The 17,623-nt window shown below is 37.4% G+C and overlaps 1 protein-coding gene across 1 annotated transcript in view; it reads left to right on the top strand.

Annotated features, from left to right (window-relative positions):
- The window catches only part of LOC117400696 (autophagy-related protein 9A-like), a 36,935-nt gene extending 20,157 nt beyond the window's left edge, over positions 1-16,778 (top strand). Inside the window, exons 6-15 of the mRNA XM_059022989.1 lie at positions 2,621-2,762; positions 3,349-4,097; positions 5,064-5,217; positions 5,828-6,007; positions 8,274-8,519; positions 8,914-9,146; positions 9,716-9,809; positions 10,250-10,334; positions 11,361-11,511; positions 11,814-16,778. Of these exons, the coding sequence (XP_058878972.1) occupies positions 2,621-2,762; positions 3,349-4,097; positions 5,064-5,217; positions 5,828-6,007; positions 8,274-8,519; positions 8,914-9,146; positions 9,716-9,809; positions 10,250-10,334; positions 11,361-11,491 (2,014 nt within the window). The 3' untranslated portion in view covers positions 11,492-11,511; positions 11,814-16,778. The remainder of the gene's footprint in view (positions 1-2,620; positions 2,763-3,348; positions 4,098-5,063; positions 5,218-5,827; positions 6,008-8,273; positions 8,520-8,913; positions 9,147-9,715; positions 9,810-10,249; positions 10,335-11,360; positions 11,512-11,813) is intronic.
- Positions 16,779-17,623: the final 845 nt, after the last annotated feature.

Here is a 17,623-nt window from a genome sequence, read left to right as displayed (position 1 = left end):
TTTTTATTGTTTTCGACATCTTTGAACAGCTCTGAATACTGAAGTAAACTGAACTTGAATACCGGAAGCAGTTTTATTTGATAGGTATGTTTACGTAAATTTAAAGCAAAGTTGCCTGTGGTAATGTTTATATATTATACATGTTTTGATTTGGTTATTATCAAACAAACAAAAAAAGACTTGCATGTTTTTTGCCCCTTCCCCAAGTGTAAAACTAAAAAATCTCAGGAAATGTACAAAATCCGTGTTTTTCCGTGTTGTCATAGAAAGTCCATGTTTTTCTGTGTTATTCCGCAGCAAACAGATTCCTAGGATCCCTGGTTATGTCACGAGGCAACCGCCCGGGGCGTGGTGATATTCCAGTATATTCCACACCCTGAAGTGCTTTATTGCGCTTATAAAATTGGTTAACTAACTAAATAGAAAAAACTTGGGGCACAGGCTTCAGGGATTTTACTAATGTATTTTTTCAAACTTATTACGGGGCAGAGTGGATTTCCGGGGGTGGAGTAAATGAAACCTCTGAGTTTTTCTTTAATTGATTCATTATAATTCTTGTGATTCTTGGTTTGTTCATTACATTTTAAAGTGAAATATTCCTGGCTGTTTTCATCATGGCAAAGCACAAACGAGTCTGCTTTTAAATCACGCAGGCCTTCTTTGCCATGTCTGGCCATATTTAGTTGCACATCAAACCAAACCTTTCTCACAAGACCTGCGGCAGTGTCAGGTGACAGTGCTGGGGAGATTTTAAATTTGTTCTAAATCGTCCTTTGTGATCCGTGGTTAGTGACAGGAGGTAGCCATGCCAGATTTGCAGTACCACTTCACAGTTTGCATTTTGAAATACTTGGTCACTTATCAAATTCACTTTGTGGTTCATCGCTGGACTGTTTAAAAACTGGTTAAGACAGGCTCATAGGGTCATATAGCCTGAGATTGAATACTTCTGTCCCTATGAGCTAAGGACAGTGGCATAAAACTGTAGCCAATTATTTAGATCAGGCAGTGGAAATTAATATTTAACGATTTTTGTTTTAACCAGTCAAATAGGACACCTGATGCCAAGGCAGTGGTCTTCTGTATATTGTTTTCTTCCTTTTATTTTTCTTGTCCAGAAGCTGCACTACAGTAAGTTCAAGATGCCTAGTAGTAGTACTTTTTTTTTCTTTTTTTTTTCCCACTACTTGAATTAGCGTTGGTGTCCAATCTCTAGAGTTTGGTTTCTCAACATTTTTTTATGTTCAACAATTCTGTATTAATTGTGGTTAGTTTAAATATCGCCCCTTTTTGAAAAGAAGTTCCAACCCATGGAGATATGCTGTAATAGTCACACCCCCAGGTGACCTGTTTTGACCAGTCAGGATAGAGTATTTAAAAGACCCATTTTATAATTGTGTTTATTATACTCTGTGTGTACAGTACGTGTGATATGTGCCCCCCCCCCCCCCTTACAGACCGACGTCATAGCGCATTCATAAATATTGACATATGCTTTTAAAGCGAGAGGCAGCATTTTTGTATTACAGGCGCCTAACCCCGAAAAAAAACTGTTTACAGTTATTTATTTATTTTGTCGCATTTGCAACCATTTTAGTCCCAGTCTAGAGCCCTGCAAATTCGATCCTTACACATTGTACACACAGTGTGACTCTTATAGAACACAAGGCGAGTCCACTCTGGATTTTAAACCGCCCAGAGCAGGTCGAATCTCACCCTGATGAGATTATCAACATTAATAACCCGCCTCCGCTCAGCTTCCGTTTCGCTCAGCTGCTGGCGGATTTGACAAAAAAAAACTTCAACACAGTGAATGGTAGGTGAGGCTGCTAGAGTACATGGCAATAAATAATATTCTCTAAATTATCACTGTAGACACTAATTAAAGCATGCTCAAGTTTATTTAAGCAGACAACATTTTACTGGGGGGGGGGGGGGGGGGTCAACAGTGTATCGATAATCGTGTCATCAAGAAAAATATCACGGTTCACCACGGGAATCGATGAATCGGCATACCCCTACTTTTAAGTAGGCCTATTTTCTTTTCAGAATGTCTGGAATGGTTTGCCTTGTGATCTTGAACTCTTACCTTTTTTTGTGGTGGTTTTGGTAAATGTTGAGCTTTTTTGAGAAGCGCACATTTTCTTTCAAGAGATGACTCGTTGTGTGGACATTTAGACGTCTGATTTGCTGTTCAACAGTTACACAATTCACTATTCCAGCCGGTGGGACTTGTGAGTATATACACAGTATCTTGCTTATGTTTTTGTTTAGTTTTTTTTTATACTAGTTTTAAACTTAGAAAAGAAAAATTGCATGATCCAGTGCCGGATTGCACAGACAGATTTACATTGATATTAGACAGAAGAGACTTAAAAATCAAGAATAGACAGGTTCTGGATTGTAGAGTGTATCACACCATTCATTTCAATAGGGATTTGGTCAGGACCCAAAAATTGTGCCAAATTATTCAGAATGCAGGTCTGTAGAGGGTGTGGATTAGACAGGTTTTACTGTATTACTGAATACATGTCAGGGATTCAATTTCCATAACCAGTCATATGAGGGACAGCTGATCTACACTTTTTTTATACAATACAATATTATTTATTTATTTCAGAATCCAAGGAAATGGTTGGATCATCTTCCTTCTTATTATGGCTGCTATATTCTGGGTCTATCGACTGGTCAAAGTGTTCTGCAACATCCTGAGCTACTGGGAGATCCGACAATTTTATATCAAAGCACTGAAAATAACCATGGTAAGGTTCCTGCATCCACCATCTACTACTAGGCATCATGAACTTACTGAAACACATGTATAGATAACCATCTGTCTATAGTGGGCACTATGATATATATATATATATATATATATATATATATATATATATATATATATATATATATATATATATATATATATATATATATATATTATGTTTAACTGTAATGTCTAATGGGGAATGGCTGCATCCTGTCCTTTTACTAATTCGTTGAGCTTCGGATTATTCATCATCAATATGTTTAGATGTATCACCATGGTTTAGTGTTTATTGTAAGATGAAATGACAAAAAGTCAAAAACAAAACTTGGCAACAGTACTGCACCACACTGTCCCTCTACTAAGTACAAATTGTTCCCCTTATAGCTGCATGAGCAATCCTAATTGCAAACCTACAAATTCCAATTCAGGCTATTCATGATGTGATAAGTGTATTCCGATCAAATTTTAGCAGGGGCTCGGTTATCAAATTCCTGGAACCTGTTCATTTAAATATTATAATAAGCAAGCAGATTAGAGGCTTGAGTTTTTAACCCTGTGTAATATTTCATGCTTCTTTCCAGGACGAGCTTTGCAACTACACGTGGCAGGAGGTCCAGGGCCGGCTGACCAACCTGCAGCGGGAGCAGCAGATGTGTATCCACAAGAAGGAGCTGACTGAGCTGGACATCTACCACCGCATCCTGCGCTTCAAGAACTACATGGTGGCCATGGTCAATAAGTCCCTGCTGCCCGTCCAGCTGCACCTGCCCCTGCTGGGCGACGTGGTCTTCCTCACGCAGGGCCTCAAGTACAACTTTGAGCTCATCTTCTTTTGGGGGCCTGGCTCCCTTTTCCAGAACAAATGGAACCTCCACCCCAAGTACAAACGGGCCGGCAATCGTCTAGAGCTGGCCACCCAGCTGAGCCGCGTCATTCTGCTGGCGGGCCTGGCCAACTTGCTGCTGTGCCCCTTCATCCTGGTCTGGCAGGTGCTCTACGCTTTCTTCAGCTACACAGAGACCATCAAGCGGGAGCCCGGAAGCCTTGGTGCTCGCCGCTGGTCACTATATGGCCGTCTCTACCTGCGGCACTTCAACGAGCTGGATCACGAGCTGCACGGGCGCCTGGGACGCGGATACAAGCCCGTCTCCAAGTACATGAACTCCTTCACCTCACCGCTGTTCACGGTCATCGCCAAGAACGTGGCCTTCTTCTCGGGCTCCATTCTGGCCGTGCTGATCGCGCTAACTGTCTACGATGAGGACGTTCTCACCGTCCAGCACATCTTGACCGCCATCACCATGCTGGGCGTGGTCGTAACCGTCACAAGGTCAGTGGGTGAAATTTCGGGTGTCTCTGTGTCTGTTAATCCAGCCATCTGTATGTCACAACTACATTTTTGTATTAATCTGGAAAATTGCTTATCTAATTGTTATTTAAACATTTAATTGCTAATTCTTACTCTAATATTCTGTACATACTGTTGAGACATATCATGGTCATCAACTTTTTCATCATACTGATAGCTCTAGTTCTGAATTTACAGCTACAGTGTGGTGGGGGATGTACTGTATGCTACTGACATGTTTGGAACATTAACGGTGAAAGTCTGTGCTTGTGTCTATTAGCATGGCCCCTAGCAGGACACTCAACATCACACTTATTTTTTGTCAAATGTGTGTAAAGAGCCAGCAATTTGTCATGAGTGCTACATTAGGTAATATTAAGTAAGGAAGTGGGAGGTCTATGAGTGATGGCTAAATCCATAAATAGAATAAAGAAATACTTTAAAAAGTGAAAGCCTTGCTTTATCTTGCTTCAGATCTGCAAGCTGTTCCCTGTTTATGTACTAGGCTGCCATCTAATGGTGTGTACTGTACATAAAATGAAAGCATAGGCACTGTAATAACTTTTCAAATAGTTTCTGAATGCATCTTTGTTGAAAATGTTATGCCTCCTGAGTTATACAAGAACTTGAAGAAATAAAGTTTATTTCATAACTCCTTACTGCTATAATAGCGTATTTCAACTGAGTTGGGATATATGTATTCTGATAATGAGTCGTGCACAGAAAATTTAACCATAAAGGTGCTAAACAGACACAAATATAATATTACTGTGTAATTGAACATGATTGTAGGTCACTGCAACTTTAAAAAAAGGAAGAGGGGATTCTAATTCTCATTAACATTGGTGGTGACTGGTGATGTACTTGCTAGTTCTTATGCATTCTTAGGGGGGTTGTGCCATAGCTAAACTGCATGTAAGAATCCATCCCCCCCTTGTGTGTTCACAGGTCTTTCATCCCAGATGAGCACATGGTCTGGTGTCCAGAGCAGCTCCTGCAGTGTGTGCTGGCCCACATTCACTACATGCCTGATCACTGGAAGGGAAATGCCAACAAATCTGAGACCAGGGATGAAATGGCACAGCTCTTTCAGTACAAAGCGGTAAGTGGGCGAAAGCTGCTAATAACAAAGAAAAGCTGCAACAAACTTAAATGTAACACATAAAGCGTACTGCATACTGCTTTGCAGACTTGTCTACATTTCATTTCAGAATGTTTTTTTTTTTGTAATTGAAACAATAATGACATGGACAAATTACCACTTACTTTTTTTAACTGTATATCATGTATTATGCATTTGTCTGTTTTTAAAGTATTATGGATTTTCTTGTTACTGCATCTTGTAAAGCGCTTTGTGATGGTGGTCCACTATGACAGGCGCTATATAAAATAAAGATTGATTGATTGATTGATTGATAATAACCCAGCCTCTTCCATGAGTGTTCTGTCCCTGTACTGTTTTAAAGGTTAAAGTCCAGATTTTAAAGGGTTCAGTGCTGGTTATTCAGTTATACACATTTTTCAGTTTTTCCACACTGGCCTCCCCAATTAGCGACAAAAATTCTTAAGTCTTACTGTATTGGTAATACAAGTGCAGGGGTTGGTAGAGGGATATTGTTATTGGTGTGGGAGTTGTTATTAGGACCATTATGTAACTGATCTCTTCTGTGAAATCAAGCAGTCAATAACATGAGTCATTTTTAACCCTTCAGGTATTTATTCTGGAGGAGCTGCTCAGCCCCATCGTCACTCCGTTTATTTTAATTTTCTTCTTGAGGCACAAGTCCCTGGAGATCATCGACTTCTTTCGCAACTTCACGGTGGAGGTGGTTGGGGTCGGGGACATCTGTTCCTTTGCCCAGATGGACATCCGCAAACACGGGAACCCACAGGTAACTAGCACTGCTGCTTTCCCATCAGGTTTAAGTGTGATGCCAAAATGAATCTCTCTCTCTCTAGAGCTACAACTTAATATGGAAATTCTTCAGACCCTGTTATAGACATTACAAGAGTGTTGGGGTATATGGAGGCATCTGGCTGTCTGCCATTTTAACATAGTCATGCAGTGGATGTAGGTCATTCAGATTTTTTCGTGTTACCGATGGCTCTAATTTTGTGTTTACATCTGTGGCAGGGGATGAATGCAACTGACATTTTTTTTTATTTTTTTTTATAAGAAACAGCATTTTGCAAATGGCAGATGCAGGAAGTACTAGTGTGTCAGGATAAGAGAAGGTCACTATGATGCTGATGATGCAGATACAAAGATATAATCATATTGCATCACCATATCAGCTTTATTTTCTGTCATAACTGATGTGTTGGCTTTCATAACCACATCATGACAGCATTTAAAAAATAAATAAAAATAAGTAAATACCCTGTCATGTAAGGCAGGGGTTCCCAAATTGTGGTCCGTGGCCCAAAGGTGGGCCGCGACACAGTCCCGGGTGGGCCGCGGGAGCAATGACATTCTATGTATTTTTTTTTCTATTAATAGAGAAAAGCAGGCACTGGCGGCAGCTGTAACTGTAGAAAAATAAAGTGTAGCAAGGGAGTATTGGCGGACTGTCAATCAAAGCAGAAATTCAGAAATCAGAGCTAACAGATGGCCTACCTGTAGGTAGGATGTAAACCAAGAGCTCTGACAATAGGGCAGTGTTAAGGTTATGTGATCGCCCTACTGGCAGATGTAAACAGTGTGTGTTCAGTATTTTATAAAATTACAATATGTCGAATCCACTACCAAAGAATAAGTTTTGCAAAGTATAAAGAACAATAGGAGTTTGAATGCATTTGTACCATGAGCTCAGTTTTGAGGTGCTGGAATGGGTTTTTTCTTTTGTAGAAACGTTTTCATACTAACTTTTGTACTTGATAACATTCATTTAAAAATTCAATTGATGCCTATGATGAATACGTTTTAGTGACTAATTAGCTATTAACATTTAAAATATTGAGCACTTTGATATATGTTTCAATATTAACTAAATCAAGTTATTAATCAAACTCATAAATCTTGTTACATAACGGTAATTGATTTATTAAAATGTTTGATTACTGGCTCGTTCACAGTCATCTTAAAATAAAGCTAGAATATGTTTTGTTGGAAAATAATAATAAAAAAGTTTTTTGACTTTCAAATTTTGCTGCAGATGGATTTATTTTCATAAGTTTTTTTTTTGGTTAAGTGGCACAGCTGCGCTCCGATTTTTTTTATTTTTATTTTTTTGGGGGGGAAGGGGTGTTGCAAGCCAACTGAATGTCATTTTGCAAGTTGTATTTGGTTGCACAGAGTAAAGCGAAAAAAGTAACTTCTGCAAGGCTCTTGTTTCCTTCTGTATTTCATCTTTATTGTGCATGACAGTTCAGAGTGAGAGGTAACGGCTGGACGTTTTAGTTACAGTGTTCAGAAATTAGGATTTAAGTTATGTTTTTGTGCACATTGTACTGGTTTTACTCAAAGCGATTCCTGTTCGGTTATTTATGAATGGAAATAATAAGACATATGCACTTCTTTTGTGTTTTGATGAGCAAGAAAAATAACTGCATTTCCAAAATGTTCAGTTATACAAAGGTGCCTAATTTAAAGGTTTGATAAAAACATCTGTTTAGTTTTTGCAATTTTATTTTATTTACTAAAATTAAAGTGTGTCATTTTTTAATTTTCACTCAGTGCATATTCTATGTGATTTCCATCTTTCACAATATTTATTCAAATGAATAAAGGACAGTTTAGATTCGGTTTATTTATAATGTTACAGGTTTAAACATATGAAATGTTTTTAATTTGACATTTTCCCAAAGAGTGCTAATAGTGGGCTGCATTGCCTAATGCAACAGTTGGGCCTCGGGTAAAAAACTTTGGGAACCCCTGATGTAAGGCACAAATCACAATACATAAAAAGTGGAGGTAGATGTTTAAATATGTGTCGCTACAATATGCAACCTCTACATTTCCTTAAAAAAACAAGCTACATATCTCAGTAGTTGCTACAATCACATTTCCCTAGTGTTTTTGCTCAAAACAAGTTAAATGACAAGAAAATACATATATAGAGAAGTGAACAAATAAATATGTTATTTGATGCTTCTTGCACTTTAACATAATGTTTTGATCCTGTGGTTTAATTGAACTATATCTGTTGTTTCCCACAGTGGCTGTCGGAGGGGCAGACAGAAGCCTCAGTGTATCAGCAGGCTGAGAATGGCAAGACAGAGCTGTCGCTGATGCACTTCACCATCAAGAACCCACGCTGGCATCCCCCCCAAGAAAGCTCCTTCTTTATCAGTCACCTGAAGGAGAAGGTGCATCATGATGCCGCTGGCGCCCCTCCTGCCCAGCACATCCTGTCGGAGGCCCCACTTTTCTCCTCACTACTCTCCAATGAGTCTGGAACCGCAGTGAGTGCCTTGCATGGCTGCTAATGGAGATAGGACTGCCTGCTTGTGAATTTAGTGCTCATGACAGATGAGGGACAATTTCAATGGCTAGTCAGACACTGTGTTGACCTGACCCAAACACCTCCTCACTCATGTGCCTCTCTCAAGCAGAAACTGTGTAAATACATTTTTAGTATGGACTCATGTCCATTTGGGGCTCCAGAGGTGAAAGGAACCTCTAGCCCCAAATGTTATTTAGCCAACATTGCAAAATATTCTTTCACAACAGGTAGGTGAATAGCAGTGCATATCAGAATTGCTGACAAAATATGTTTTATTTATGATTTAAAACTACCAAGAAAGAACCTGTATGTGGAAAGTCAATGTGTGTTCCTGTGTTTCTCTGTTTCTCCAGCCTGATAACCTGCTGGCCAGTGTCATTGCCCACCCAGTCCTCACTGCCTCAGGGCTGCCAGGGAGGGACCGGCGCTTCGTCCAGCCCAGCACCACTGCTTCTGCCGCGGCCAGTGTCCTGGCATCTCTCTCCACCTCCCAGCAACCCAGCCGGACCCGTTCCCACATCCTGCTGCCTTCCACCTACCCTGAGAACCCCATGTACCGCAGTGACAGGACCGTCATAGAGGAGAGGTACCCCATACAGTTTTTTACACTGTGAAAACATCAGCCATGTAGAAAATACAAGCTCCATATGTGTTTCTATTGATCTTGTATATTGTATTCCTGTTTTGAATTGGATACCCCAGTGACTCACCAAGTAAAAGTATTACTAGTTGGAGAGCAAGGCGAGTCATGTAAGTGTGGTGTGAATCCCGCATGCATCAAGTTGCCGATTTATTGGCTGATGACCCACAAAGAGCTCTTTTTCCTTTGTCCTTCTGCACTCCCACTGGGTTAGGAAGAAAAACTGTCTGGGGATAGTTTGCCTCGTTGCACTCTAGTGATACTGGTCAGGAGTCTGATATGTCCAGGTCGAGACTTCCCTACCTGGGCCTCTGCTACTTGATAATATCAATTGTTTTTGTCTAGTGAGTAAAAAAGGACCATTGGCTTGATGACGATAACAGAGTTTGACTATTGATATTTACAATTGATAGTCAACAAATTGGGTTAAACATGTCAGTTGAGAATTAATGCTAATAATTCATGTCTCAGCTGGGCCACTGGCTTACTTTGGTATTGTTGTTTTTATTTGTCAGAAGTGACTCCCGAATCCGGAGTATCAATCGCTCTGCTCTGCTGTCAGAATTTGCATCGGCTGAAATGAGCCTCCACGCCATCTACATGCATGAGGTGAGCAATAGCAGCAAATCTGAGTTGTTAGTATATATAACTTGTGACCTGTCATTTCCATAGAAGCCGTGTACCGTTGCTAAGTTGGGAAATGTATGCTTTTTGGAAGGGAATTGTTTTTTGAGGGTCATAAATTGCACTGCATTGTTTTTTTTTTTTTTAAGCTGCAGTTACCCCATCTGGTTGTACAAATGTGTTCTTACCTCACAAGCCCATGTCAGAAATATATAGGAAACTTTTTGTTTTTTTGTAAAATCATTTTCCAAAACCACAAAAAATGTTTAAGCGTACCGGTGGCATTCGTACACTGCTGCAATCAGTAGCAGAAGGGTGGCTTAGTTCATAGTGGCTAGAAAGCATCTAAGGCAGGTTTAGGTTAGGTGAGGGTATTGCATGTTTGTGTATTGATGCTAATGGTTTCATTGCTTTATTTTCACCAGGTTCACCAACAGAGCTCTCTTCCTCAGCAGGTATCTGGACAGTGGCAGGCTTCAGTCCCACTAGGAGACCTCCAAAGCAACCCAGGTCAGGGAGATACTACACCCAGTAGACCCCAATAAACGTATATATATAACATACCCATGTTCTATTTCCTAATAAATCCCTGCACTTTACCCCTTTGTATTCCTCTATTACTCCATTAAATGTCTTCAGTTCCAAAATAGCCTGTTACCTTTTCTGTTTGCTCAAGTTCTACAATATCAGAATCAATATGTTTCAAACTGACTTATCTTCAAAGCAATTCCTCCAGTCTTTTAATTAACTATTTTTTTTTGTTCAAAGAAAAAAAAATTACAAAACTGAGGAAAACAAACAACTCAAAAGAGCTTAAGAGACTTTGAATAATATGGCTTAATTGTTTGGTTCTAGTTTTGTCAAAATGAACAGATATTCCCCTTTCAAGAAATACAAATATATTAAAGACTGGACTAGTCAACACTAAAAGTCTTGCTACATGGTGAGAATCCTGCAGTGAGCGGAAGTCTTTTATACTATTATTACTGAAGAGAAAAAATAATGCTGGGTAGTAATCTAATTTCTGATCAAAAGGAGGCACTGTGAGCTACCAAAATGCATAAACTCATAATTGGTGTTCATATTGTTTAAAAAAAATTGTAAAAAAAAATTAAATACAATGAAAATAGAAGATACAGTTTGCTTTTACCTTGCATTGTCAATATTTAACACAAAGGAGAGAGGGAGAGAGAGATTATATGGTTGATTTTCAGGTGAGTTAGAAGGGAAAACCTTTTATGCGATGAGCTAAAAAGATATTTCAAAATGTTTCTTTTTTATTATTATTAAACTCATATTAAATTAAAAAAGAGGAGCTTATTTGCTTTTGCTTTGACAGTGAGATAGAGCTAAGAAGGTATTTTAATACAGAAGAGGGAAAGAAAGCCAGAATAATGTAGGTAAATTAGATTTTTTTTTAATCTGGGAAGATATCGAATGTGGATCTGATGTTTGTTGAGATACAGAGAGAAGCATTATGTTACGTTAAGTTTTTTGAAAGAAAATGTTGTCAACTCTTCTCTTTTTTATGCACAGGGTTTTTGTCACAATCTAGCCAACCTGAGAGCCTCTCTGGTCTCTCCCAGCTCCGTCTCGGGGGGTGGACAGAAGAGGAGGAGATTGTCAATGAAACGCCTGCACTCTCAGGGTCTGGAGTTGGGAGTTAAAGTGCCTTTAAACACAAGAGGTAAATCTGTTTAAAAGAATAGTCACAGGTAGAGCAAATCACACAGTATTCTGAGAGAATCAACCAGTTGCTTTGCTTGGTTCTCAATTCTTAAAAGCATTGGCCATGCCGGATGGATTTACACCAAGTAATTAGTGTGTAGCCACTTTATTAGTTTAAAACATTAACAAGGTGGTATTGCATTATTCCTGCATAGCACTTCCCACTTTCTGAATTCATGACACACAAGTAAAGAAAAATTAAGCAATTCATATATATTCACCATCATTGCTTATGCTTCTTGTTTTTTCCCTCATCTGCAGGTTATACCACTTGGATTTCGAAGAATGGTGTGGCCTTAGATCACCTGTGTAAACACAATCAGTGTTCAGTGTTTCAGCCTGCTGTGTATTGTGGGGTAAAGGAGCTACTCCCCACAGTCTTCCAGTTACACAAGCAGAAGCAAAATGTCTTCCAGAATTATTTTTTTTAGCTCATTTTTTAAAACACAAACCTTGTTACAAACTTCGGGTGTGTCGCCCAAGCCAAGGTGTTGTATTTTACAAAATACAAAAAGTATAAGCTAGACTTTTCTGAGGGGGGAAAGGAGTAGCAAACTTGAAAACCTAAGAGTAAGGTAACAACATGTTTTACATTTTTAATACAATATTAAATCTGATAAGATGAAGAAAAGGTGTTTACGTTTATAATAGCAGCGATCACAAGTCTGTAATTCTGTTTGCTTGAAGTGACGGACTAGTCACCTTAGGATCTGCCTAGTTCCCTTCTTGAACTTTTAAGCTAATATTTCTGTCAATCTTTATATCATGTCTAGCAGAAATCCATAGGCCTGATTTTTTTTATTTAAAAAAAAAAACATTGTACAACCATCTTTTGTTTAATTTTGTTTCAACCAAGTCCTACTAGTCAACCAATCGCTTTTTGTTTTATATAAGATTTCAACAGACTCAAACAGCTGTCATGCCACCAGAGACCTGTAAATATACAACCTGCTACTTTTAAGACACACGCTTTGTAAAGAAAAGAGAGTTAATGCTGGCTCTTCAATAGAAATTATAATTTTGTAGAATGTTGTTTTGTTTAATACACACAGAATAATTTTACTAGCACTGTAAAGTTATATAGGCTTAAATATACATAGCTAGGTCCTGGTTGGCACAAAAAGCTGTGGACTGTTACACTGTTTCACAGTATGTTTTAATACATAGCAAGATCATACTTGAGCTCTCTCTCTACTGTTTGCCATCAATTACATGCCGATATTATCTATCCACACAGAAATGAAATGACAGTAAAGGTGTGTCCATACTAGCTTCCTATAATAATAATCTGACTAGCAGCATGAATTCTGATTGTTTACTGTGTTGACTGGTGTTTTTGATATATCAAGTTTGGGGAATTTGGGGTCTTGCGGTTGTTTTTATTTTAGATGAAGGGAGTTTGTTATGAACGATACCTTGTAAGGACATCTGTATTTGTGTGTGTGTGTGTGTGTAGGTTTTATTGTGCTTGATGGGTCAAAAAAGTCTCCACAAGGAAGGCAAGTCTGACAAAACCTACCTTATGAGGACACAGGCCAAGTTCTTGTAGTGTTTAAACAGATATTAAACAGTCATTATTGAGTTTTAAAACAAACTAATAGTGCCCAAATATTTTGTTTGTTGTTGACTTTCACCCTGTGTGGAGTTTAGTTTGACTGGAGTTAGGAATAGTAAATTAAAATATAGTGAGAGTCAATGAGAAGTCCTCATAAACACTATAAACAAACGTGTGTGTGTGTGTGAAAATAAATCACATTTGTGTGGCTTTTAAACAGTGTTTCTTCTCATTTGGAATGTTTTCAACAAGCCAAAAAGATTATTTGTATTATTATTATGTTTGTTGTTTCACACAAAACAGTACTAAATAAATCATTTAAAAAAAAGATTGTGACTGCTTATAAACGTCATAAAGAGGTAAGTTTATTGTTGCACTGTTTAGAAACCATACAAAAAACCTGTCAGCTTGCACATTGTATAAAAATGGGTTAAATTATAAAAGTATTTTTTTCTCATTCTCATCTGTTCTGTCAATTTCCAGTCATCACAGTAACACCATTGCTTGTTGCCCCCTAGATGCAATGACCACTATAGGAAAAAAAAAACTGTGCCACCACCTAGACCCATTTGAGACTTGCATCAGGTTTACAGCACACCCATGTGGTTACAGCTTTAATTAATAGTGTAAAGCATCACTGATTTACTTTATACAGCTAACATTTTTTCCACTCTTGAATATACATACACCGTATATGAGGGGCTGTAACAGCATAGGAATTAAAAAAATGTATTACTTAGAACAAATACTTTTTTGTCATAGAATATTCATGTATATTATGTATTCAAATAGCATTTGTAAATACTGTAATATTATTACATATGTAATGTATCACTGTACATTGCATATATTAAAATAACTATAAAGACATATACAGATACTTTACAGCTATGTCCAAAAGTTTTGCATCACCTAGAATTTTAGGATTGAGACATAAAATACATACATTTATGTGTGTGTGAACATAATTTAGATATTTTATTTAACATCATGTAATCAAAAAAAAAAAAACTACAAATTCTACCGGAAGCCATAATAGTAGTACAGTATTTCATGTTAGAATTCGAATGCCACATTTTTCAATTTGTCAGTTTTCCGCAAAGTATATGGAAAACTACAAAGTGGTATGTAATTCAATATGTTAACATAACATCATTCAGCTGGTTTCATTCGACTTTATGATGCAAACTTCTATAGGGTGTTGCAAAACGTTTGGCCATAGCTGTAAACATAGCTTTTAACTGTTGACCAACTGAGCATTTTGCACTGTACAAAGAAATTATTTAAAAAAAATATGCTTGGGTGGGATCTTTGATAATTTTTTGCCTTGCTGTTTCGTGGACAGTCCATTTGTTTTGTTTTTTAGTGCAAACAGTTTTGTTCATCAGGTGCCATAGATCATATCTGTAGGAGTCAGTTTTAATCATGACCACTGCTGGCTGGCAATGAAGTGGTAAACCCATGAGTATTACTGGGGAAACTTGACTCTGAAGTCAATAATTACTACTCTCTACTTCTGTGTTTATACACCAAGCTCTAGCCACTAACTAACCTCCCATCCCCAAATAGATTACCAGCAGGAATGTACAGTATTTATAACCTGTAGTGGATTAGAAAGGAGACTGCATCCTTTGACATAGGGATCAGTGAAACAGATTGTCTTTAAAGTGGTTAGGTGTGAATCTCATCTTGTTGTAAACTTTGGCCACCTGCTACCGTTTCCGTTATGCAGTGTTCAATTCAATCTACAACCTAACGCTACACATAGGTCAGAGATTGCCTATGTCTATCATGTTTTGTATAATTTGCTATTTTTACATTAATTCACTTTACCTCCAGTGTTTCCCTGATAGTGTAACTAATTGACAGCCCTGAATTCCCTTATAATAGTTTACCATAGTAAACGCATAGCACAGTGTAATAAAGCATGGCAAAGCATATCATTGTAAAGAAAGGTGACAATGACCATGGGAAAAACTGCAAAGGACTACTGCAAAATCTTTCTGTTTTTAATCTTTGAATACCTTAAACACTGCTGCCAAGTCACTAGTGCTAAAATGACGAATGTAGCTGGATGTCTTATTTGCCTGGTGATAACTGTTTCTGGTTGATTTTACCTTCCCATAGTCATTATTCCTGCAAGCAATAAAGGCAACATGCAGTCTTCTATTGCATGTATTGATCCACAGCTGCACTGGTCTTGACAAACAAATTAAACCAAACATAAAAAAAGGATGCTGTCTCTGTATCACTTTCTATTATTTTTTTTTTTTTTTGGCAAATGTCAAGAAATATACTACACTCAAAAAGAGTATATAAGTTATCTTTGTAATGTATATGTACTATTAAATATTAAAAGAATGGGTAAAGGCAGCTAAACCTACAGTAGTATCAAACTATAACACTCTCTATTTTTTTATATCATTAATTAAAAAAAAATTGTTACATACTGTTTATTTAAGCCTCAGTTTTATACGTGTGTCATACATGCCTGCAGAGAAAGCAAACGTCAGTTTCAGGGCAGAGTACCCCACTGACGCCTAGAGGGAGCCAAATACAGTATATAATGAAACTCAGCAAGACCCCTCCTCTGACTTAAACTATGGATTTAACATAGGCAAAACTACACCGTCTGCCTTTTTATACTAGTATGTATAGTTAGAGCCGGTATTGTTTGAATTCATGATCATTACACATTTATTCAGTTGGGATGACTATACCTATAACTTTGGCTAAAAACTATCACTGAGTACATGACATATCATATAGATATTTTGTTATGTCTTATTAGAAGTTGACCAATGTAGCATATTGTAGATAACCACCTTTTGCACATTTCATAAAGGGTCGATAGATACTAAAGTATTATATCAAGTTGATGGTACACCTCTTAATGTGATTATGTTTGTATCCCTTTATCACATAAAGCAAATGATTTAATGAAGGCTTTGTGTTGTTGAAAATCAAAAGGAATGCAATTTTTGATTACAATATGCAGATGATACTGTTAACCAGTAATTGTATTAAGCGCTTTTTTTTTTACTGCAGCTGATTGTCAGTTTGATTTCAAAGCTGTGTAATAATTTGCAGTTAGTCAAAGAGGTATTTGGTCAGCTGTTTGTCACACAAAAAAAAAAAAAACAGTAATCTTTTTTGTGTATGTATATCAAAAGGGGTAATGTGTGCTATGTTTGTATGTAACCTTTTAGGCCATTTTAAAACCTGACTGCTTTTCAGCTTGTAAAATCTGATTCTAACAGTAAGACAGACTTAACCCACATCAGAAGGACTGAAATCTGCACACTTCCTTCTAGCTGCCTGTGATATATCTGCATCATACTGACATGTAACATGTTTATTCTGCCTATACCCACTCCATTAGGACACTATTTACTGTACTACATGTACAAGCCAGTTGAGACCACTGGTACTGAGGTGCTAACCGAGTTACAGTCCCATATTTCTTCATTATTAGGACATGCTTGCTACAATGATCCCCGAGTCTGCTCAGTTTACACTACTTAAAGATATAAGTGCTTTAGGAATATGTTTTATTTGTTTTCTGTTCTTTGAAAGATAATTCTGTTTTTGTGTGTATTAATGGATATAGTGGTTTGAAAGAATGTATCTGGTTTAAAATAATAAACAAAAATAACTTTATTTGCAAGCCATTTTCAATGTTTCTGTGTGTGTGTGTGTATATATATATATATATATATATATATATATATATATATATATATATATAATTATTATTATTATTATTATTATTATTATTATTATTATTATTACATATGGCTACATGTTTACTGAAATCAAGAAACAGGCCTAGTTTAGTGATGGTTACACATTTTGTAAGCCCCTCCCCCTGACTCGAACAGATGATGCACTTGACCTCATGAACCACAAGCAGTGAAGGGTTGTCAAGTGAAAAGTGGAAGATATCTCCTACAGTAAAATCAAAATCATAGCAAATGGCAATTCATCAGTTGAATCAATAGATTTATGTAAATTGCACCCGACTTGTGATGAGCTTATGCAAAACAGTGGATTGACTTCATACAGCATTAAGATAGCAGGACGCAAAAAGAAATTAATGCCAAAACCCTGCAGTTTGGGCATCTTGGTGTAAAGGCGTTAATTATGTAGGTACTGTTTTTGTTTGCTCTTAAATGACCCAGATATTATCACTAAGAGGTGCATGGCCTTATACTTGGATATTATGCTTTATGCTATTAATGTTCATACATGGTTGAAGTTCCATACGCCTCTGTCCAAGTATAACAGCCCCCATTGATAAGATATATGTACATTACATTACAACAGTATGGTAACTACTAAAATGCATATAAACACATGCACATCTAAGCATACTACTCAAACATTTGAGCATTGACCTATTTAAATGGTACAAAAATAAGAAACATTCAGCAACCCTAAATGAGTATGTTCATTTTGTTTCATTTTCAAATGTACCTCCTACATAATAATTGCTTCAACTGCAAAGAAGGAAAGA

This window comes from Acipenser ruthenus, chromosome 4 (assembly GCF_902713425.1).
Source record: "Acipenser ruthenus chromosome 4, fAciRut3.2 maternal haplotype, whole genome shotgun sequence".
Classification (NCBI taxonomy): Eukaryota; Metazoa; Chordata; class Actinopteri; order Acipenseriformes; family Acipenseridae; genus Acipenser; species Acipenser ruthenus.
This window is presented reverse-complemented; position numbering and strand designations above follow the sequence as displayed.